The sequence below is a fragment of the Nomascus leucogenys genome, chromosome 8, assembly GCF_006542625.1.
Source record: "Nomascus leucogenys isolate Asia chromosome 8, Asia_NLE_v1, whole genome shotgun sequence".
NCBI lineage: Eukaryota > Metazoa > Chordata > Mammalia > Primates > Hylobatidae > Nomascus > Nomascus leucogenys.
Genome location: NC_044388.1, coordinates 38352906 through 38375658, shown reverse-complemented (window position 1 = coordinate 38375658; position 22753 = coordinate 38352906). Strand labels below are relative to the sequence as shown.

General features: G+C 44.7%; 1 protein-coding gene across 1 annotated transcript in view; it reads left to right on the top strand.

Annotated features, from left to right (window-relative positions):
* The first annotated feature begins 5540 nt into the window (after nt 1-5540).
* FUT10 (fucosyltransferase 10) overlaps nt 5541-22753 on the top strand; it is a 106059-nt gene continuing 88846 nt past the window's right edge. Inside the window, exons 1-2 of the mRNA XM_003269561.3 lie at nt 5541-5643; nt 18437-18790. Coding sequence (XP_003269609.2) covers nt 18710-18790 — 81 coding nt within the window. The 5' untranslated portion in view covers nt 5541-5643; nt 18437-18709. The remainder of the gene's footprint in view (nt 5644-18436; nt 18791-22753) is intronic.

Sequence of the window (22753 nt, the reverse complement as noted above, 5' to 3'; positions counted from 1 at the left end):
TAGAGTTGTTAGTACCCAGCGGTAAGCACACAGCAGTCACTGCTCCATGCAATACTGAAATTCCACCCAGCAAATGTTGTCAGGTCCCTCTCCTCCAGGGGCAGGGAACATTCTATGATTAGGGCCCAGTTTTGCTTTCTAGGAATGGCTCTCTGACACCTTGTTCACCAAAGCTTTTGGATTGATTCTCTGAAGCACCTTTCTTTTCCATTATGCTTTGTGGATTCTTAGGAAGAAATGACTCCTGTTGGCAGCTGAGTGCCCTTCTAAGTCTGTATCTGGCCCACAGAAACTTGGGGCCTCAGAAACTTTTTTTTTTTTTTTTTTTTGAGACAGGGTCTCACTCCGTCACCCAGGCTGGACTGCAGTGGTGCAATCTTGGCTCACTGCAACCTCCGCCTCCTGGGTTCAAGCAATCCTCATGCCTCAGCCTCCCAAGTAGCTGGGATTACGAGTGTGTGCTACCACACCTGGCTAATTTTTGTAATTTTGGTAGAGACAGGGTTTCACCATATTGGCCAGGCTGGTCTCAAACTCCTGACCTCAAGCAACCCGCCCATTTTGGCCTCCTAAAGTGCTGGGATTACAGGCGTGAGCCACTGTGCCTGGTCAAAACATGTTTGCTATGTAAAACTTTTGAAACTTTGTGAACTTTCTATGTTGAGTCTGATTTCAGTCTACTCCGCTGGTCAAAAGCTATATACATCATTTTTTTTTTTTTTCAAACTTCTTTCCAGACTTGAGATTACTTTGACTGTAACCAGCAGCTAAGAGAAGACATTTTTATGATTCTTACTGGCTCTTTTGTTTAACTGAAAAGATCCATTAGTACCAACTTAACTCTTTTAAAGGTCTTAACAAAAGATCTTCCAGCCTCATCTTGAGGATCTTTTACTGGCTGAGGAGGCTGGAGATAAGAACAGGATTTATTTTCCAATCTGCTCAATTTTAATCTCTTGATAGTTCCTCTAAATTCTGTACAGAAGCCCTTTTCCCTTATTTCTCTTATTTCTTTCTGGCAGTCCTTACAATATGCAGCTAAAAGACACCAACTAACACATTTAGCATTCTGCCTGGAAATCATTTTATCAAGGCATACAAATTAAGTATGTTTTATATCTTGTGAGCTGTTACAGGTAATAGTTTTACCAAGTATTTTGCTGCTACCTAACATGTCATCATTTTTCCAGTTTGCTATAGCAGTTTTCTTAGCACCTTAAGAAAAGCCTCAAATTTTAAGTTCATTTTGGAGTAAAACAGGCTGTTTACTATTTACAAGATTATTTCTGAGTTGCAAAAATTATCTGTGTATGTTTTTCCCTTTATTACCATGTTTTTTCTCCTGTATTTCCCCCACTCAATCTTGGCTGCCACAATCCAACAGAGAGCATGGCACTTCTTTTTTTCTTTTTGCATCTGTAGTGGAAACCTTGGCAGCAGACAGTAAGTGCATCAGGTCTGTCAAACACAAGCATGCTTCTTGCTTTTTCAGTGTTGCCCAGCACTTGGTCCCTAAACCAATGGCACATATTTTAGGCTTTTGTTAAACAGCATCCCATTTCTAGATGGCAATTTCTTTTTTTGTTTGTTTTTTATTTGAGATGGAGTCTTGCTCTGTAGCCAGGCTGGAGTGCAGTGGCGTGATCTTGGCTCATTGCAATCTCTACCTCCTGGGTTCAAGTGATTCTCTTGCCTCAGTCTCCCGAGTAGCTGGGATTACAGGCGCGCGCCACCACACCCAGCTAATTTTTGTATTTTTAGTAGAGATGGGGTTTCACCATGTTGGCCAGGATGGTCTCCATCTCCTTAACTCGTGATCCGCTCACCTCAGCCTCCCAAAGTGCTGGGATTACAGGCATGAGCCACTGCATCCGGTCATAGATGCCAATTTCTGTATCAGTTAGCTACTGCTGTATAACACACGCCTCTGAAACTCAGTGGCTTAAACAGTAAGCATTTATTCATGTTTGTGTTTCTATGAGTCAGGTGGGTAGTCTGCTGACCTGGGCTTGCTCACGTATCTGCAGTCATCTGGTGGACTGGCTCGAGGCTGATTAGTCTAGGATGGCCTCACTCACATATCTTAGAGTTGGGTAGCAATTGACTGGGCAACAGGGGTGACTGAGCCATTATCCCTCATGGTCCAGAAGGCTATTCTGCAGTTGGTTTCATGGCAGTTGCACAGAGTGGCAAGAAAATAAATGGAAGTATGCAAGGCCACTTAAGGCCTGGACCCAGAAATGGCATCCCGTCACTTCTGCTACATTCTGTGGCCAACACAAGTTACAGAGCCAACCTTGAATTTGAATTTTCTTTCTGTCTTTTTTTTTTTTTTTTTTGAGATGGAGTCTCACTCTGTCACCCTGACTGGAGTGCAGCGGCAGTGATCTCTGCTCACTGCAGCCTCCGCATCCCGGGATCAAGTGATTCTCTTGCCTCAGCCTCCTGAGTAGCTGGGATTGGGGGAGCCTGCATCACGCCTGGCTAATTTTTGTATTTTTAGTAGAGTCAGGGTTTCATCATGTTGACCAGGCTGGTCTCACCTCCTGACCTCAGGTGATCCACCCACATTGGCCTCTCAAAGTGCTGGAATTACAGGCGTGAGCCACCACACCCGCCCGTTTTCTTCTTTGATCTATATGCTATATAGAAGTGTGTTGTTTTTGTCTCCATGTATCTGGAGATTTTCTAATTATCATTCAGTTACTGGTTTCTGGTTTAATTCCTTTGTGTTCTGATAGCATGCTTTGTATGATGTCCATTCTTTGAAATTTGTTGAGGTGTGTGTGTGGTTTTTTTTTTTTTTTTAAATCGAGTTTCGCTCTTGTTGCCCAGGCTGAGTGCAATGGCGCTAACTTGGCTCACTGCAACCTCCGCCTCCCGGGTTCAAGCGATTCTCCTGCCTCAGCCTCCTGAGTAGCTGGGATTATAGGCGCCTGACAGGACGCCTGGCTAACTTTTTTGTATTTTTAGTAGAGACGGGGTTTCTCCATGTTGGTCAGGCTGGTCTCGCACTCCCAACCTCAGGTGATCCACCCTCCTTGGCCTCCCAAAGTGCTGAGATTACAGGTGTAAGCGATTGTGCCCTGCTGCGGTGTGTTTTATGGCCCAGTATACATGCCTTTTGATGTTTATATGTAGGTATGTGTATTAGGCCTGTACCTAGGAATTTCTGGGTCACAATATGTATATTCAGCCCTAGTAAATATGAACAGATGATTTTCCAAAGTGGCTGTCACAACTGCACCCCCAACAATAGTGCATAATAGTTCTGTGTGCTTCACAGCTTTGTCCTTGTGTTGTCTTGTCAGTTTTAAAACCTGTAGCCATTTTAGTGGATGTGTAGTATATATCATCATCGTGTTCATTTGCATTTCTTTAATGACTAAAAACATTAAGCATCTTTTTCACATACTGCCTGGCTATTTGGATTCCTCTTCGGTGAAGTGCTGTACTTATTGCTTTTCTTTCTTGTTGCTTTTAGGAGTTCTTGTTATATTCTAAATTCATTGTTAGATAAAATATATCAAAAATACCTTCTCTCATTTTGTAGATCATTTTTCATTCTTTTTCTTTCTTGAGACAGGATCTAACCCTGTCGCCCAGGCTGGAGTGCAGTGACACAATCTTTACTCACTGCAGCCTTGACCTCCCAGGCTCAAGCAATCCTCCCACCTCAGCCTCCCGAGTAGCGGAAACCACAGGTGTGCACCACCACACCTGGCTAATTTTTAAAAATTTTTCGTAGAGACAGGGTCTCCCTATGTTGTCCAGGCTGGTCTCCAACTCCTGGGCTCAGGTGATCCTCCCACCTCAGCCTACCAAAGTGCTGAGATTACAGATGTGAGCCACTGCACCCATTTCTTACTTTCTTAATGGTGTCTTTTGATGAATAGAGCTTCTTACTTTTAATCATATCTAATTTGTCAATCTTTTCTGTGTGTTTGATGTTTTTTAGATGTGGACACCATTATTATCACATTTTTATAGAAAAGTTGAGTTGCTTGGCACTGGAGCTCCACAGGGTCGGGACCAGGGGGAGGCAGGCCTGAAACAGCAAATCACTCTCAGGCTTCTGCAGTGCACCCAGCACTGAAGGACACCCAGAGTCAGCGCCTTCCCAGATTTTGAGCCCTAAGTGCCTCATTTGCCTTGCCCTAGACCCAGCCCTCCCAAAGTGCTGAATTACTTCCTTAGGTTTATTACCTCCTAGACTAGGGCACAATAATTTAATCTGAGTTTTTGGATTTGGAACTCAGTAGCTTGAAGTCAATTAGCTTTCCTTTACCAGTGTCTAGTCCGTTTGGGCTACTATCACAATACACCTTAGTTCGGGTAATGCATAAACAACAGAACTCCACTGCTCCCAGTCTGGATGCTGGGAAGTCCAAGATCAATACACTGGCAGATTCCTCATCTGTTAGGATCTGTGCCTCATACAAGGGACCCTCTATGTGTCCTCACATGGCAGAAGCTCTCTCTGGTCTCTTTCATAAAGACACAGTACATTTGTTAATTTATAAAGACTATAATGGCATGAAATTCACATATGAGGCCCGGCGCGGTGGCTCACGCTTGTAATCCCAGCACTTTGGGAGGCCGAGGTGGGCGGATCACGAGGTCAGGAGATCGAGACCACGGTGAAATCCCGTCTCTACTAAAAATACAAAAAAATTAGCCGGGCGTAGTGGCAGGCGCCTGTAGTCCCAGCTACTCGGAGAGGCTGAGGCAGGAGAATGGCGTGAACCCGGGAGGCGGAGCTTGCAGGGAGGCGGAGCTTGCAGTGAGCCGAGATTGCGCCACTGCACTCCAGCCTGGGTGACAGAGCCAGACTCCGTCTCAAAAAAAAAAAAAAAAGAGAAAGAAATTCACATATGAATTTGGGGCAGAGTACAAACATTCACACCATAGCAACCAGTACAATCTTTTCTTGAATAAATGACTTTGACCTTTTTTAATTTATTTATTTTATTTATTTTTGTAGACAGTCTTGCTCTGTTGCCCAGGCTGGAGTGCAGTGGCTTGATCTCGGTTAACTGCAGCCTTTACCTCCTGCACTCAAGAGATCCTCCCACCTCAGCCTCCCAGTAGGTGGGACTACAGGCACGGGCCACCACACTCGGCTAATTTTTGTATTTTTTGTAGAGACAGGGTCCCGCTATGTTGCTCAGGCTGGTATCCAACTCCTGGGCTCAAGCGATCCGCCCGCCTCGGCCTCCCAAAGTGCTGGGATTACAGGTGTGAGCCGCTGCCACGCCTGGCCTGAATAGGTGACTTTGAATGCGCTCCAGTCCTAGTCCAGTTGGAGAAGCGGAAAGTTTCCCGTGTCTTGAAGAAGAGGGCCCCCGCAGCCTTCCCGAGAACTTTCCATAGGGCCGTGGCCTCAGGCGGACTGCGAACTAGGATCATCAGCAGGGGGCGGCCCAGTGTTCTTAGAACCCGGGTCCCACGAGCTTGTGAACAGGGCACGAGTGAAAACCCGGATCCAGGCTGGCTCCGCCGGAACGCGCCCCGAGCTCGCCCGCGCGGCCGCCTCCGCCGCTCCTGATCGGCTGTCCGGGTCTTCCCAGCGCCCAGGCTGGGGCTCTAAGGGAGAAAGGAAGCGGCGCTGCGGTCCGCGGGGAGAACCCTTCTCCGCACGAGGTGAGTGCGAGCGGCGCATCTCATCTGGCCTCTGCGGTCGCTTGGTGGGGGTAAGGGCTTGATGCTGAGACACGGAAAGACGCTTTTCTGGTCCCACAGAAGCTGGGGCACTACCTCCGGGAGTCACAGCCTAAGGAAACTCCCTCTCTGTGCCGAGCAGGGGGTGCGTGTAAGAGACGGAATGGTGTGTGCAAAATAATCCAAGTCTGTTTTGGAGACTTAGTGGCGCATAGGCAGAGCCACTGCCTGAGATTGAAGCCCGATCCACTAGGCGGGAGGCGGGTGCCGGGCTGGAGCCTCCGCTGGAGCCCGCAGGAGGAGCGCGGGGTCCCGGCGCCTCCCCGCCTGCCCGGATCGGCCTCCTCCCCAGGCCCGCGGCCGTCCATTCCGGAACCTAATCTGCCTTTGCGGGGCGCGAATTGCCTTGTTCTCCCCCAGGTCTTCCCAGATAATCACTTGTTGCAGGAATGTTGTGTTGAAGTCGTAGCAGCTGTGACTTTCTAGTTGCAGAGAATACGGTGTATTTAATGGAGAAAATGCCCCAGGAAAGCACCGGCAACCGCAGGCCTGGGTTATCCCATTTGCAAGCCCTGTGTTAGGTATATTGGATCCGATTAGTACCCTCAGAACAGAGCTCGTTTTTTGTAAACTATAGAAATAATCTTGCTGTGATTTTATGACATTTTCTGGGGATCTTTTAATGATTCTTTAAAATAAAGCAAATGTCACACAAAATGACTTTTTCTAACACCACGGCCCCAACAGCCTGCCCCCTGCTCCCGCTGCAGCTCCCTGCAATAATAGTTGGTTAGAGTGTTTTATGCATGAAATGACTTGGATTGTTAATTTAGTTTGTGGAATGCATCCAGCTCTGGCTGGCCACAGTTTTGAGTAAGGCAAGTTGGCTTTCAGGACTTTATTCCCTTCGTACATCCTTCTTTCCAATGAGACACCCAGGAAACTCATGATCAATCTTGGGCTTGTTAGTAAGGTCACACTACAACTAGGGCAGGGTTTCTCCCTGGTCTACCGTAGTCTCAAATGGAGGCCTTTCTCGCATTGAATAAGCAGTTCAGCTCTTTGAACGCTGAAGTTTCACTGCCTCCAATCTAGCAGCACCGTAGTCTCCGTTTTAAAACTTTGTTCTGAGTAAGGAGAAGCCAGAGGCGATTGGGTAGCCTCAGGTGATCATTCAGGTCTGTTCCAATTTTGCAATTGCTGTGATAACTCTTGCTCGCTTCCTGCTAGATGGCAGTGTGTAACAGTGAATTAAAAACACGATCTCAACTCTTACTGTGTTGTTATTGCTTGTCTTCTACAATAAGAAAACAAGTTTTCAAGTTTTATCTTACAAACAATATTTTTGAAAAATTCCAAACTATGGTTAAATTCGGGAAGTAAAAAAATATAGTTTGGAAAAACAATATTATTTATATATGTACAAATGTTGTTCAGTAGGCAGACATTTCCAACCCATATTTAAATGCTTTAAACTTTGGAATGTAGGCCAGCCGGGCGTGGTGGCTCATGCCTGTAATCCCAGAACTTTGAGAGACCGAGGCGGGCGGATCACGAGGTTAGGAGTTCGAGACCAGCCTGGCCAATATGGTGAAACCCCGTCTCTACTAAAAATACAAAAATTAGCTGGGCGCATGTGGTGGCGTGTGCGTGTAGTTTCAGCTACTCGGGAGGGTGAGACAGAAGAATCACTTGAACCTGGAAGGAGAAAGTTGCAGTGAGCCAAGATCGCACCACTGCACTCCAGCCTGGGCAACAGAGCGAGACTCCGTCTCAAAACAGAACAACAACAACAACAAAACAAAAACAAAAAAACCAACTTCGGAATGTAAAGAGTTGATTTCAGGTAGATATTCAATATCTATTTCAATTACCAGCATTCTACAATGAACATTTGTTACAGTGTTTCTGAACATGGGTTTTTGAAAATTTTTTAAAAGTTAAGTTTATCTTAAAATGTCTTTCAGATTTTTTTCTTTGATAATGAAATTGGAGTTTTCAAAAGATTATACAGAATTACCAACAAGGAAAATGAAGATAAAGTAATCCTAAACCTGTTATATACAATTAAAAAGGCCGGGCGCGGTGGCTCACCCCGTCTCTACTAAAAAAAAAAAATACAAAAAATTAGCCGGGCGAGGTGGCGGGCGCCTGTGGTCCCAGCTACTCGGGAGGCTGAGGGAGGAGAATGGCGTGAACCCGGGAGGCGGAGCTTGCAGTGAGCCGAGATCGCGCCACTGCACTCCAGCCTGGGCGACAGAGCGAGACTCCATCTCAAAAAAAAAAAAAAAATTTCCAGAAATCTTACTTTGTGATGACTCAAGTTGTCTGGATTACTGTCTCTTGATTAATCTTTTATGGAGAGTTTTTACTCCTGGATATAATTTATGGGATAAGAGAGCTTAGTTTTGGGATGGAACCTCAGAAGATCCTCAGGGATTTGTCTTTAGTCATGTGAAATATTAGCTACATTTTGTCAGTGTTACTGAACCAGCTCCTCATTCATGATTATATAAATGATAAAAGCAGATCAGGGATTTTATTTGTTTCTTCTAGTCTGCAGTTATTCAATATTTATTAATTTATATTTTTTTCTAGAGATGAGGGATTTTAATTCGGGTATCCTGTAGGGTGGGAAGTTGTTACAAAGTAACCTATAAGCCCTACTTGGAGGAAGAATAGTTACTAATAGTTACTAATAAGACCTCATAGGAAAAACAAAGATGAAAAAGAATCCCTGCTCTTGAAGAATTACCTTAGTTCTTACTGTGACACATAAACTTCATAATCTTGTGCTGCCACCCCACTTTTAATTTTTATTTATTTTTGAGACGGGGTCTAGCTCTGCCACCCAGGCTGGAGTGCAGTGGCACGATCACAGCTCACTGCAGCCTTGACCTCCAGGGCTCAAGGGATCCTCCTGCTCAGCCTCCTGGTAGCTGGGACTGCAACTACAGATGCACACCAGCATGCCCAGCTAACTTTTTTTTTTTTTTTTTTTGTAGAGATGGGTTCTTGCTGTGTTGCCTAGGCTGGTCTTGAACTCCTGGGCTCAAGTGATCCACCCACCTCGGCATCTCAAAGTGCTGAGATTACAGGCATGAGCCACGACACCAAGCTTTCCATTTTAAAAATCTGTGCTTCTTGCCGGGCGCCATGGCTCACACCTGTAATCCTAGCACTTTAGGAGGCTGAGGCAGGTGGATCACGAGGTCAGGAGGTCGAGACGTGAAACCCTGTCTTTACTAAAAATACAAAATTAGCTGGCACACACCTGTAATCTCAGCTACTTGGGAGGCCGAGGCAGGAGAATCGCCTGAACCCGGGAGGTGGAGATTGTGGTGAGCGCCACTATACTCCAGCCTGGAGACAGAGTGAGACTCCATCTCAAAAAAAAAAAAAAAAAAGTAAAAAATCTGTGTTTCTAATTGAGGCATTGTGTCACTCTCTCTATCTGGCTCTCTGTCTTTCGGATTTGTTTTTAGTTTCTACATCAAATAGATCCACTGAATACTCATTCTTGTGAGGTTGTATTATTAACACTGCATAATTTAAGCATTTTAGTATATGTCGGGAATTTAAGGATGAGGAATGACATTGCCTTCATTTCTGCAATAGAAGTGCAGAGGTGTTCTGGCTACACCTCTTTCCCCATTAATCACCAGTCTTGATTCACATGACTGCCAGTGTGCCTTTTTCCCTTACTGTTCTCTACTGGTGTCTCCTGAAATTTGTGCTAGTATGAAGAGGATGACTTTCCCACATAGAAATCTACAATCCAAAGCATGCTTTACATAAAAATACATGCTCAGCAAAACATGAAGTTCACTGAAAATGAGCGAGGAACACATTAACACAAATTTTTGTTTTTGTTTTTGTTTTTGTTTGAGACAGAGTCTTGCTCTGTAGCCCAGGCTGGAGTGCAGTGGCGCGATCTTGGCTCATTGCAAACTCCGCCTCCCGGGTTCATGCCTTTCTCCTGCCTCAGCCTCCCCAGTAGCTGGGACTATAGGCACGCACTACCACACCTAGCTAATTTTTGTATTTTTAGTAGAGACGGCGTTTTGCCATCTTGGTCAGGCTTGTCTCCAAGTCCTGGCCTCAGGAAATCCACCCTCCTTGGCCTCCCAAAGTGCTGGGATTACAGGCATGCGCCACTGCATCCGGCCTCATATTGATAAATGGCACTTTACTGTGAATACTTTAAATTTGATAGGTAGATACATTTCTTCTAAAAACTTCCCGTGGTATTACCTCTAGCTTATTAACCCAGTTGACTCCCAATTACCAGAACAGAAATGGGCAAAGGAGTCTTCCCAGAGCTCCCTGTTTTCTAAGCTAACAGTTTTATTTTTATCTTGAGGTCTTTGGGCAGCCATTTGAAGGATTTTAATCAGAAGAGATATCCAATCAGCACTCTAGGGACATCTCTTTATGGCTGCATGAAGAATGCAAAAGGGTCACCACTGGGAAGAACACCAGTTGTTGGGCCATTTGGAGTAGTCAGGCAGAAATGAATGAGGAGTGTTGAGGTGTAGTTGAAAGGAGGTACTTAAAAGTGCCTGAAGAGCTGTCCAAAGGCTTTTAGGCATCTCCTCAGCCTATCGCATCCCTTTCCCAGGACAGTCACCATTTAAGGGGCGTTAGGAGATTTATATGTTATCAAGTGAAAACACCTTGGGAGAGTCAAACCTATTTGATACATTGCACTTTAGTGTGAATAGTTTAAATTTGATAATTAGATACATTTCTTCTAAAAACTCTCCGTGGTATTACCTCTAGCTTATTAACCCAGTTGACTCCCCGATTAGCAGAAATGGGCAAAGCAGTCTTCCCAGAGCTCCCTGCCTTCTGCTTTGCCTCTCCTGCAAGTAGGGAGAGGTAGGAGGAGGAGGGGCACACAAACTACCAGGTTCTTCTTCTTCTTCTTTTTTTTTTTTTTTTTTTTTTGAGACACAGTCTCATTCTGTCATCCAGGCTGGAGTAAAGTGGTGCAATCTCAGCTCACTGCATGCTCTGCCTCCCAGGTTCAAGGGATTCTCCTGCCTCAGTCTCCCCAGTAGCTGGGATTACAGGCGCCTGGCACCACACCTGGCTGATTTTTGTATTTTTAGTAGAGATGAGGTTTCACTGTGTTGTCCAGGCTGGTCTCAAACTCCTGACCTTAGGTGATCCACCCGCCCTGGCCTCCCACAGTGTTGGGATTACAGGCATAAGCCACCGCACCCAGCCTCGTAAACTACCAGGTTCGGAAAGCTCAGAGTGTCACCTAAGGTTGGTTTCTCATTTTATAGTCAGACGTGCAGGAAAGAAATCATCCATTGGTTCCATTTCTGAGACTGTTATACCTTTGACTGGCCCTAAATGGCCAAAATTTGAAGCTGGCACCCTCAAGCTGCTAATTACCTGTAAGATACTCAGTCTCTCTTCTGTCCATCTTAATTCAAAATACAGTTGAAAATTTGGAATTATTTTAGGATGAAAGTGTTGCTGGTTTTGATGGCGTAGCATGTGCAAGAGTATGAGGTAGTCATACTCAGCTCCAAACCCCACTCTGTGCAGCAGATGGCTAACCCTGGTGGTGCACGCCAGCTGTGCAGTGCACTTTAGAAGCTCAGCTCCTAGGGGTAAGAGGATTGGTGAGTGAGAGTTCATTTCAGATGGTACCTGCCATGGTTGTCTGAATATACATATTGTTCTGTCCCAGGAAGGAGTATTCTAGGGCACCCTCTTGCAGGACTCTGAGATTCATCCTGTAGGCAATGATGGAATGAGAGCTTTTGTCTTGGAGTCTCATAATTTAAGTGCTTCAGTATGTGTCTGGAATTTAAGAATGGCATTGCCTTCAGTTCTGTAATAGAAATGTGCTCTGGCCACACCTTGATTAATCGCTAGTCTTTTTTTTTTTTTTTTTTTTTTTTTGAGACGGAGTCTTGCTCTGTTGCCCAGGCTGGAGTGCAGTGGCGTGATCTTGGCTCACTACAACCTCCACCTCCCAGGTTCAAGTAATTCTCCTGCCTCAGCCTCCCGAGTAGCTGGGACTACAGGTGCATGCCACCATGCCTGGCTAATTTTTGTGTGTTTTTTTTGAGAGTCTCACTCTGTAGCCCGGGCTGGAGTGCAGTGGTGTGATCTCAGCTCACTGCAACCTCCACGTCCTGGGTTCAAGCAATCCTTCCTGCCTCAGCCTCCTGAGTAGCTGGGATTACAGGAGCCTGCCACCACACCCGGCTAATTTTTGTATTTTTAGTAGAGACAGGGTTTCACCATATTGGTCGGGCTGGTCTAGAACTCCTGACCTCAGGTGACCCACCTGCCTTGGCCTCCCAAAGTGCTGGGATTACAGGTGTGAGCCACTATGCCCAGCCTAATCACCAGTCTTGATTGACATGGCTGCCAGTGTCCCTTTCTCCCTTACTGTTCTCTTTTGGTCTATTCTATTGAATTGGAGCCTGCTGTCCTTCATAGTGCTCTCTGCAAGTCTGTCTGTCCCACCAGTTGGAGGACCGCTGACTTGATGTCAGGCTCCTGGGTAACTAATACCATATACAGTATTAGTTTGACTATTATTGTTATAAATGTACCCTGAGGCCTGGATAATGGTTGCATGCTCTAAGTCAAAATACTACTATCTACCTTGGCTGGGCCCTGCCCTGCCCTGCCCTGCCCTTCTTTTCCCTTTCCTGCCCTGTCCTTCTTTTCTCTCCCCTTCCATTTTCCCTTCCCTTCCCCTTTCCTTTCGTTCTTTTGTTTTCTTTTTTGAGACAGTGTCTCACTCTGCTACCCAGGCTGGAGTACAGTGGCATAATCATGGCTCAGTGCAGCCTTGAACTCCTGGGCTCAAGTGATTCTCCTGCTTTAGCCTCCCAGGTAGCTGGGACCACAGACATGCACCACCATGCCCAGCTGATTTTTAAATTTAAAAAAATTTTTTTTGTACAGACGGAGTCTTGCTTTGTTGCCCAGGTTTGTCTTGAACCCCTGGGCTCAAGGGATCTTCCTGCCTCAGCCTCCCAGAACCACTGCACCTGGCTGGCTCTGTTCTTTAGTGGTAGTTATTTAACCATACGTTGGCCCCTGAGACCTATTACACTTCTGGCTTTGGGAAGATAGCCTAGGTTGAGATTCTTTAAATATAAGGGAATTCATAATCTTAAATTCTTCTGTCATAGTTCATAAAGCTATGCGAAGTTCCCAAAAAGGTCCTGTGATAGACCTGAGCTATGCAGTGGCTGTAAAAATATCCCAAACTCTGTCCTTATATTGTATCTTTTGTTTTCCTTTATTCCTGATTCTTTTTGTACTTTTCACAAGCTGTCACTATGTTCCTTCATTTGTTTGATTTCCACACATCTTTGAGTCGAGTGAGCTGATATCTAGACTCACTTCTGTCTTTAAAAAATATGATCTTGTAACCATTAAAATCCTACAAGAAAACCTAGGCAATACCATTCAGGACATAGGCGTGGGCAAGGACTTCATGTCTAAAACACCAAAAGCAATGGCAACAAAAGCCAAAATTGACAAATGGGATCTAATTAAACTAAAGAGCTTCTGCACAGCAAAAGAAACTACCATCAGAGTGAACAGGCAACCTACAGAATGGGAGAAAATTTTTGCAACCTACTCATCTGACAAAGGGCTAATATCCAGAATCTGCAATGAACTCAAACAAATTTACAAGAAAAAAACAAACAACCCCATCAAAAAGTGGGCAAAGGACATGAACAGACACTTCTCACAAGAAGACATTTGTGCAGCCAAAAAACACATGAAAAAATGCTCATCATCACTGGCCATCAGAGAAATGCAAATCAAAACCACAGTGAGATACCATCTCACACCAGTTAGAATGGCCATCATTAAAAAGTCAGGAAACAACAGGTGCTGGAGAGGATGTGGAGAAATAGGAACACTTTTACACTGTTGGTGGGACTGTAAACTAGTTCAACCATTGTGGAAGTCAGTGTGGCGATTCCTCAGGGATCTAGAACTAGAAATACCATTTGACCCAGCCATCCCATTACTGGGTATATACCCAAAGGACTATAAATCATGCTGCAATAAAGACACATGCACACGTATGTTTATTGCGGCACTATTCACAATAGCAAAGGCTTGGAACCAACCCAAATGTCCAACAATGATAGACTGGATTAAGAAAATGTGGCACATACACACCATGGAATACTATGCAGCCATAAAAAATGATGAGTTCATGTCCTTTGTAGGGACATGGATGAAACTGGAAACCATCATTCTCAGTAAACTATCACAAGGACAAAAAACCAAACACCGCATGTTCTCACTCATCGGTGGGAATTGAACAATGAGAACACATGGACACAGGAAGGGGAACATCACACTCCGGGGACTGTTGTGGGGTGGGGGGAGGGGGGACAGCATTAGGAGATAGACCTAATGCTAAATGACGAGTTAATGGGTGCAGCAAAACAACATGGCACATGGATACATATGTAACAAACCTGCACATTGTGCACATGTACCCTAAAACCTAAAGTATAATAATAAAAAAAATATATGATCTTGTGGCTGGGTGTGGTGGCTCACACCTGTAATCCTAGCACTTTGGGAGGCCGAGGCAGGTGGATCATTTGAGTTGTTCAAGATAATTCAGGAGTTCAAGACCAGCCTGGCCAACATGGTGAAACCCTGTCTCTACTACAAATGGAAAAATTAGCTGGGTGTGGTGGCACGTGCTTGTGGTCCCAGCTACTCGGGAGGATGAGGCAGGAGGATCACTTGAACCCGGGAGGCGGAGGTTGCAGTGAGCCGAGATGGCGCCACTGCACTCCAGCCTGGGCAACAGAGCGAGACCCTGTCTCAACAACAAAAGCAACAACAACAACAACAACAACTCTCTCTCTATATATATATGTGTGTGTGTGTATGTATATGTGTGTGTGTGTGTGTGTGTATATATGTATATGATCTTGGGCAAATCTCTTAAACTTGAGGAGGCTCAGCTTCCTTGGAAACTGGGAATAATAACACCTACCTCGCCTATTTTTCAAAGTGGTTATAAATAAGATTGAGTAGAGTGATATATCTAAACATTTTTTTGAAAGCAATATAGTTTTATTCCCATTTAAGTAGGTGATATTATTTTACTACTGTAAATGTAATCTGGGTTACATTAATGATAACTGTAATAAATTGTTTCTGCACGTTAAATAAAAATTTGGTAATCTTTCTGTTATGCAAGGGAAAGAAATAGTGATAGTTAACATTTATTATTTACTATGAAGAAGCTGAGGCTTAGAAAGATTCAGTAACTTGTCTAAATTTATATTAAGTAATAGAACCAGGATTGGGACTCAAAGTGCTAGCTCCATATTGTATGTAGTTAATAGCTACAAGCATCTACTAAGTAGGAGCAAAGGTGCTTTACAGGTTCTTATAGATTTTTATTCCTTTTTTCTCTGATATACCAGATGACAACTGTACTACATATGTTTTCTGTGGTTTAGGCAGGTAACCTGTGAGTGTTGGTATTGTCTGGTGGTAATTTTACAGTATTTCTTTTTTTAAAATTATTTTTTATTTTTTGAGACCAGGCCTGGCTCTGTCACCCAAGCTAAGTGCAGTGGCACAATCACTGCTCACTGCAGCCTCAATCTCCTGGGCTGAAGCAATCCTCCTGCCTCAGCCTCCCAAGTAGCTAGGGCTACAGACACTCACCACCATGCCTGGCTAATTTATTTTTTGTAGAGATGGGGTCTTACTGTGTTGCCTAGGCTGGTCCTCCCACCATGGCCTCCCAAGCTGTTGGGATTACCTGCATGAGCCACTGTGTGCAGCCAAGGAATTTTATAGTATTAATGCTAAAAAATATAAAGGAATGTGTGCACTTCAGATCGTAATACTTGTCAAAGTTAGAGTATTGGGCAGGTTACTTTACTTCATTCAGATTTAGTTTTCTTATATTTGAAAATGAGAATGGAGTTGTTGGGAGGATTGAATGAGTGCCTGCCTGTGTGCTAAGTACTTAGGAAAGGCCTTGCCCATGATAGGTTACTCCACAAATATTAGCAATCTCCTTTTCTCTGGCAAAGTGAGCATTTTTCCTTTTAACGTTCCAGTTGATGGGGTAGCAATCTATTTTATATGCTTCATTTTCCACCTAAAGGGATAATAAATTAGAATAATATTTAAATATAAGGATAACAAACATTTATTGGGTATTTATTATGTGTCAGGGTCTGAAATAAGTGTTTTACCCACCATAGCTCATAAAATTCTCACAACTCCAATTAGGCCTCATGAGGATCTACTTTTGGAAAGTGAGTTAATGAGAGGTGAGGTTAAGCCAGCTGGGAAATTGGGATTTGAATCCTGGCAGGCTGACTTGAGACCTTCTCTTAGTTACTGGGTTTTGGGAATTTCATGGATGAAAGAAGAAAAATGCACTTTTGGTGATTTCTGAGTCCAAGTGTTATTTTGTGGTTGAAGGAAAAAAAAATCATGGATTTAAAAGTAAGGCCAGGCATGGTGGCTCACACCTGTAATCCCAGCACTTTGGGAGGCCGAGGCAGGAGGATCACTTGAGCCCAGGAGTCCAAGACCAGCCTGGGCAACATGGTGAGACCTCGTCTCTACAAACAAACAAACAAAAATTAGCTGGATGTGGTGGCACACGCCATTAGTCCCAGCTACTCAGGAGGCTGAGGTGGGAGGATTGCTTGAGCCTGGGAGTTGGAGGCTACAGTGAGCCATGATCACACTACTGCACTTCAGCCTGGGTGACAGAAAGAGACCCTGTCTCAAAACAAAAGTAAATCAAGGTAGACTCATGAGAGGGGAGCCCACCTTTTTTTTTTTTTTTTTTTTTGAGATGGAGTCTGACTCTGTCACCCAGGCTGGAGTGCAGTGGCACGACCTTGGCTCACTGCAACCTCCGCCTCCCAGGTTCAAGTGATTCTCTGGCCTCAGCCTCCCGAGTAGCTGGGATTACAGGTGCCTGCCACCGTGCCCAGCTAATTTTTGTATTTTTAGTAGAGATGGGCTTTCACCATCTTGGCTAGGCTGGTCTTGAATTCCTCACCTTAAGTGATCCACCCACTTTGGCCTTCCAAAGTGCTGGGATTACAGGTGTGAGCCACTGTGCACACCTGGGAGCACACCTTTAAGACTGAAGTTTTTAACCAGGATTCTATATTATTTTTATAGGTCTAATGATATCTAATTATATCTTTAACTCTGTATGCCGGGGCATGATGTAGGTCTGACTTAGACTCAGATCTGTGAAGTACTGTACAGCAGCACTGCCCTTCCTCTGGAAAGCTGACCCTTCCTCCACTCTGAGCTCCACAGTGCCATTTGCCCAGGACATTGAAGTTCATAGAATATCATAGGGATAAATGGCATTCTATGGGGGCATTTTTTTTAACCTTTTTTTTTTTTTTTTTTTTTTGAGATAGGGTCTTGCTCTCTTGCCTACGCTAGAGTGCAGTGGTGCAATCATGGCTTACTGCAGCCTTGACCTCTTGGGCTCAAGCAATCCTCCTGCTTCAGCCTCCTTAGTAGCTGGGACTATAGGTGCACACCCCCATGCCCAGCTAATTTGTAATATTTTCTATGCAGACAGGGTTTCACTATGTTGCCCAGGCTGGTGTCAAACTCCTGGGCACAAGCCATCCTCCTACCTTGGCCTCTCAAAGTGCTGTGATTAAAGGTATGAGCCACTGTACCTGGCCCTCATTTAGTTCATTTTTACAACTTTTTTGAAAAGATCATTCATTTCAGATAGATGAAAATTTTATTTGGAAACTTCCAAAGAATAATATTGCTCCAACAGCCCACTGCTTTATTCACTTGCTGTAAAAGACAAATAAATCATATTCAGAATTCCTTATGCTGTGGCAAAAGTTGGTTTCCTTAGTGGGCATTGGGGGCCACATGATCATTATCCATTTTTGATTAAAGCCTGAATCTTTTATTTTCTTCCTAAATTTTATGGGAGTGGGTAGATAGTCCTGGTGATTTTTATTCCATTTCTAAACTCCTTTGAAACTTAGATGGAAGGGAATGACGTCATATAAAAGTCTTGGAATTCAGTCTTCTGATGGCAGAGAGCATTAAGTGGAAACAGAATTTTAGATTTGGGATCTGGTTGTAGATTTGTCACTCTCCTCTGATGGGCTGTGTGGCCATGAGTAAGTCAATTCACCACTCTGGTTCCCTTCCCCTCCCCTCTCCTCCTCTCTCCCCCTCCCCTGCCCTCCACTCCCTCCCCTCCTCTCTCCCCTTTCCCTGCCCTCCACTCCCTCCCCTCCTCTCTCCCCCACCCCTCCCCCCTCCGCTTCCCTCCCTTCCCCCCTCCCCTCCACTCCCCTCCCCTCCCCTTCCTTTCCTTTCTCTGTTACCCAGGCTACTCACTGCAACCTCCGCCTCCCAGGTTCAAGTGATTCTCCTGCTGCAGCCTCCTGAATAGCTGTGACTACAGGTGTGTGCCACCACGCCCGACTAATTTTGGTATTTTTAGTAGAGACAGGGTTTTGCCATGTTGGCCAGACTGGTCTCAAACTCCTGACCTCAAATGATCCACCCGCCTTGGCCTCCCAAAGTGCTGGAATTACAGGAGTGAGCCATCACACCCAGCCTTGATTTCCTTACTTATGAGTGAGGTACTAGGACTACATGATCTCAATGCTTCCTTTTAGTTTAAAATGTCTGCGTTTTTTCATGATCACCCTCCTGCAAGACTACATTTATTAAATCTGCGCTATGGCTAAAAGATGATTTTTTGTTGCAGAATTTTTTTGATGCCTTCTTATTTGGAGAAATCTCCAGCTGCTCTGATGATAGCCTAAGAAGACGGCATGTTGCTTCCTCTCGATGCCAAGCCAGGTCCTCTCACAACCTCGGATCTCAGTCCTTCATGGAGACCTGGTCCCAGCAGGAATGGCAGTGCAGGAAATTGGCGCCCAGATGGTTCTTCCATGTGAAGTTGTCTCGGGCTCTGGGCTGACGAGAGAACACCTGGTAACCAGGTTAGCCCTCTGTCAGTCACCCAGGGCAGGGCAGCATGGTACGGATTCAGAGGAGGAAGCTTTTGGCATCTTGCCTGTGTGTCACAGCCACCGTCTTTCTGCTTGTCACACTCCAGGTACCAAGAATGTGGGTTGTGTAGTGTTGATAGCTGGGCCTTTGCCATGTCCCCCCACCCCTTATTTTCTCAAAACTCCAATTATTTCACTTTTTGCTGAATCAGGGGTGTTCAGGATCAGGGTTTTTTTTTTCTTTCTTTTTTTCTTTTCTAAGACACAGTACCACTCTGTTGCCCAAGCTGGAGTGCAGTGGCGTGATCTCTGCTCACTGCAACCTCTGCCTCCCGGGTTCAAGCAATTCTCATGCCTCAACCTCCCGAGTAGTTGGGATTACAGGCACCCGCTACCACGCCCAGCTAAATTTTTTGTATTATTAATAGAGATGTGGTTTCACCATGTTGGCTGTGCTGGTCTCGAACTCCAGATCTCAAGAGATCTGCCTGCCTTGGCCTTCCAAAGTGCTAGTATTACAGGCGTGAGCCACTGTGCCTGGCCAGGATCAGAGGTTTTCTACTGGGAGGAAAATACCTCCCAGTATTCCTCCCAGTAAAAAACCTCTGGCAGGGAGACCCTTCCAATTCACCCCCTGCCCCCCCTTTTTTAAACAGGTGAAACTGAGGTTTAGTGAATGGACGTGTCAGGCAGAAACAAAGTCATTGAGATAGAAGGTGAGTTTGAGATTCTCGTAGGCTCCTGGTTGTAGAGAAACAGAAAGTGAAGCTCAGTCTGTCTTCCTGGGTTAAAATTGGATGGCTTCCTCAGAATCCCCTATTGTTATCACCTTTGAAAGACTGCGTTCTTGGAGAAGCAAGGACTATTCTGAGAACAAGATAGTCTGTATCCTGTAGTAAGTGTAGAACACAGACGTCTATATTATAAATAAATCTTGACATGTGCTTCTAGACCAAGGACTGTGTATGGATGAATGAACTGAAAGGTGTGCTTAGTTCTCCTACCTGTAATCCCTTAGTCAGTTATTCTGAACTTCATTCACGGATTTCTATTTAGTTATTTATTATTTTTTGAGACAGGATCTCATTTTGTTGCCCAGGCTGTAGAGCAGTGGCACAGTCTCAGCTCACTGCAGCCTCCACCTCCCTGGGCTCAGGCAATCCTCCCACCTCAGCATTTCCAGTAGCTGGGACCACAGGCATGTGCCATGGTGCCTGGCTAATTTTTTTTTTTTTTTTTTTTTTTTTTGAGGTGGAGTCACCTAGGCTGGAGTGCAGTGGTGCGATCTTGGCTCACTACTACCTCTGACTCCCAGGTTCAAGCGATTTCCTGTCTCAGCCTCCCAAGTAGCTGGGATTACAGGCTTCTGCCACCTAGCTAATTTTGCATTTTTAGTAGAAATGAGGTTTCACCATGTTGGCCAGGCTGGTCTTGAACTCCTGACCTCAAGTGATCTGCCTGCCTCGGCCTCCCAAAGTGCTGGGATTATAGGCATGAGCCACCACACCTGGCCTAATTTTGGTATTTTTTTTGTAGAGACGGGGTTTCACCACATTGATCAGGCTGGTCTTGAACTCCTGGGCTCCAGCAGTCTGCACACCTTGGCCTCACAAAATGCAGGGATTACAGGTGTGAGCCACCATTCCCAGCCCCTTCACTGATTTCAAATTGAAATAAAAATTGGACAATGATAGTAAAAGTATAGATATCAGCTCAGATAGAATTTGCATGCATTCAGGTACCAGCCATCCATTTCAAAATCCACAAAACTTTTTTTTTTTTTTTTGAGACAGTTTCACTCTTGTCACCCAGGCTGGAGTGCAGTGGCATGATCTTGGCTCACTGCAACCTCTACCTCCCAGGCTCAAGAAATCCTCCCAACGCAGCCTCCTGAGTAGCTGAGACTATAGGTGTGTACTACCACACGTGGCTAAGTTTTCTATTTTTTTGTAGAGATGGGGTTTCACCATGTTGCTCAGGCTGGTTTTGAACTCCTGAGCTCAAGCGATCTGCCTACCTGGCTTCTCAAAGCACTGAGATTGCAGGTGTGAGCCACTGCGCCTGGCTTCCACAGGACTTTTTTTTTTAAATGGAGTTTTGCTTTTGTTGCCCATGCTGGAGTGCAATGGCGTGATCTCCGCTCACGGAAACTTCCACCTCCTGGGTTCAAGCAATTCTCCTGCCTCAGCCTCCTGAGTAGCTGGGATTACAGGTGCCCGCCACCATGCCCAGCTAATTTATATATTTTTAGTAGAGACGGGGTTTTGCCATGTTGGCCAGGCTGGTCTCGAACTCCTGACCTCAGGTGATCCACCTGCCTTGTCCTCCCAAAGTGCTGGGATTACAGGCATGAGCCACCACGCCCAGTTCTCCACACAACCTTTAAAGGTTATTTGTGGATGTGAGTAGTTACAGTTGTGGGACTGGTAGAAGCTAAGGTATTCCTGGGCTTTTTCACTCTGCAGGATCTCCCTTCTGCGTAGGATTGAATGAGAAAATGCTTATAAAAGCACTTTGGCAGACAATATGGTACTGTATTTCTACTGCTGCCTTCTGCCAGATTGGTATTCTGGTGAGAGGCAACATGTGCCTCTTTCCTTGTTTGTGCTGGAGTTGCTGCACAGAAGGCCTGACATTTTCAGCTTTCTGCTGCTTTCTGTGGGAATTTTTTGTTTGTTTGTTTTTTGAGACGGAGTCTTGCTCTGTTGCCAGGCTGGAGTGCAGTGGTGCGATCTGGGCTCACTGCAACCTCCGCCTCCTGGGTTCAAGCAATTCTCCTGCCTCAGCCTCCTGAGTAGCTGGGATTACAGGTGCCTGCCACCACGCCTGGCTAATTTTTTCTATTTTTAGTAGAGATAGGGTTTCACCGTGTTGGCCAGGGTGGTCTCGAACTCCTGACCTCAAGTGATTCACCCGCCTTGGCCTCCCAAACTGTTGGGATTACAGGCGTGAGCCACCGTGCCTAGCCTCCATTCCTGTTTTTAGGCAAATGAAATACTTTGCCATATGAGTAGGGTAAATAGAAAAAAATCATGTCATGGATCCTTTGTTAGTTTGCTAGCACTGCTGTAACAAAATACTGCAGATGAAGTTGCTTGCTTCCACAACCAAAATTAATTTTTTTTTTACAGTTCCGGAGACTGGGAAGTCCAAGATCAAGGTGTCAGCAGGGTTCTTTCTTCTGTGGCCTCTCTCCTTGGCTTATAGATGGCTGTTTTCTCCCTGTGTCTTTACACTGCCTTCTCTCTGTAATTGTGTGTGTCAAAATTTCCCCTTTTTATAAGGACACCAGTACTACTGGATTAGGGCCCACCCATTGTAACTCAGTTACCTCTTTGAAGACCCTGTCTCCAAATATAGTCATGTTATAAGGTACTGGGAGTAAGGACTTCAACATATGAATTTTTTTGGGGTATACAATTTAGCCCATAGCAGATTCTATAACATAAATTATTTAATTAATATTAATCTAAACATGAAAATATTATAGTTACCTACACTTAAGCTAAAATATAGTTCTCTGGAGGAAAACTTAGACATTGTTTTCCATTCACATTTAACTATATTTTGTATAAACTGTCTGTAAATTCTTTGGGTGTATATGTATATTTATTTTTTAATTTTACTTTTTAGTTGCATAAATAGGAACATATTTTGGAGTATTTTAAAGCAAATCTAGGACATAATGGCATTTCACGTGGATATATGTTAATATGATTCTCTCACTTTGGAGCTAGGAACTTTGAAAAATATAATGTAACCATATTGCTACTATCACACCCAATAAAATTAATAATTACTGAATATTCTCTGTATGATAGGCCATGTTAAATTTTTCCCAGTTGTCTCAAAAAAAAAAAAGAATTTTCATAATGAGTTGGGGTTTTTTTGAGACGGAGTCTTTCTCTGTTGCCCAGGCTGGTGTGCAGTGGCATGTTCTTGGCTCACTGCAACCTCCACCTCCTGGGTTCAAGTGATCCTCCTGCCTCATCCTCCCAAGTAGCTGAGATTACAGGTGTATGCCACCACGCCCAGCTAATTTTTGTATTTTTAGGAGAGACGGGGCATGC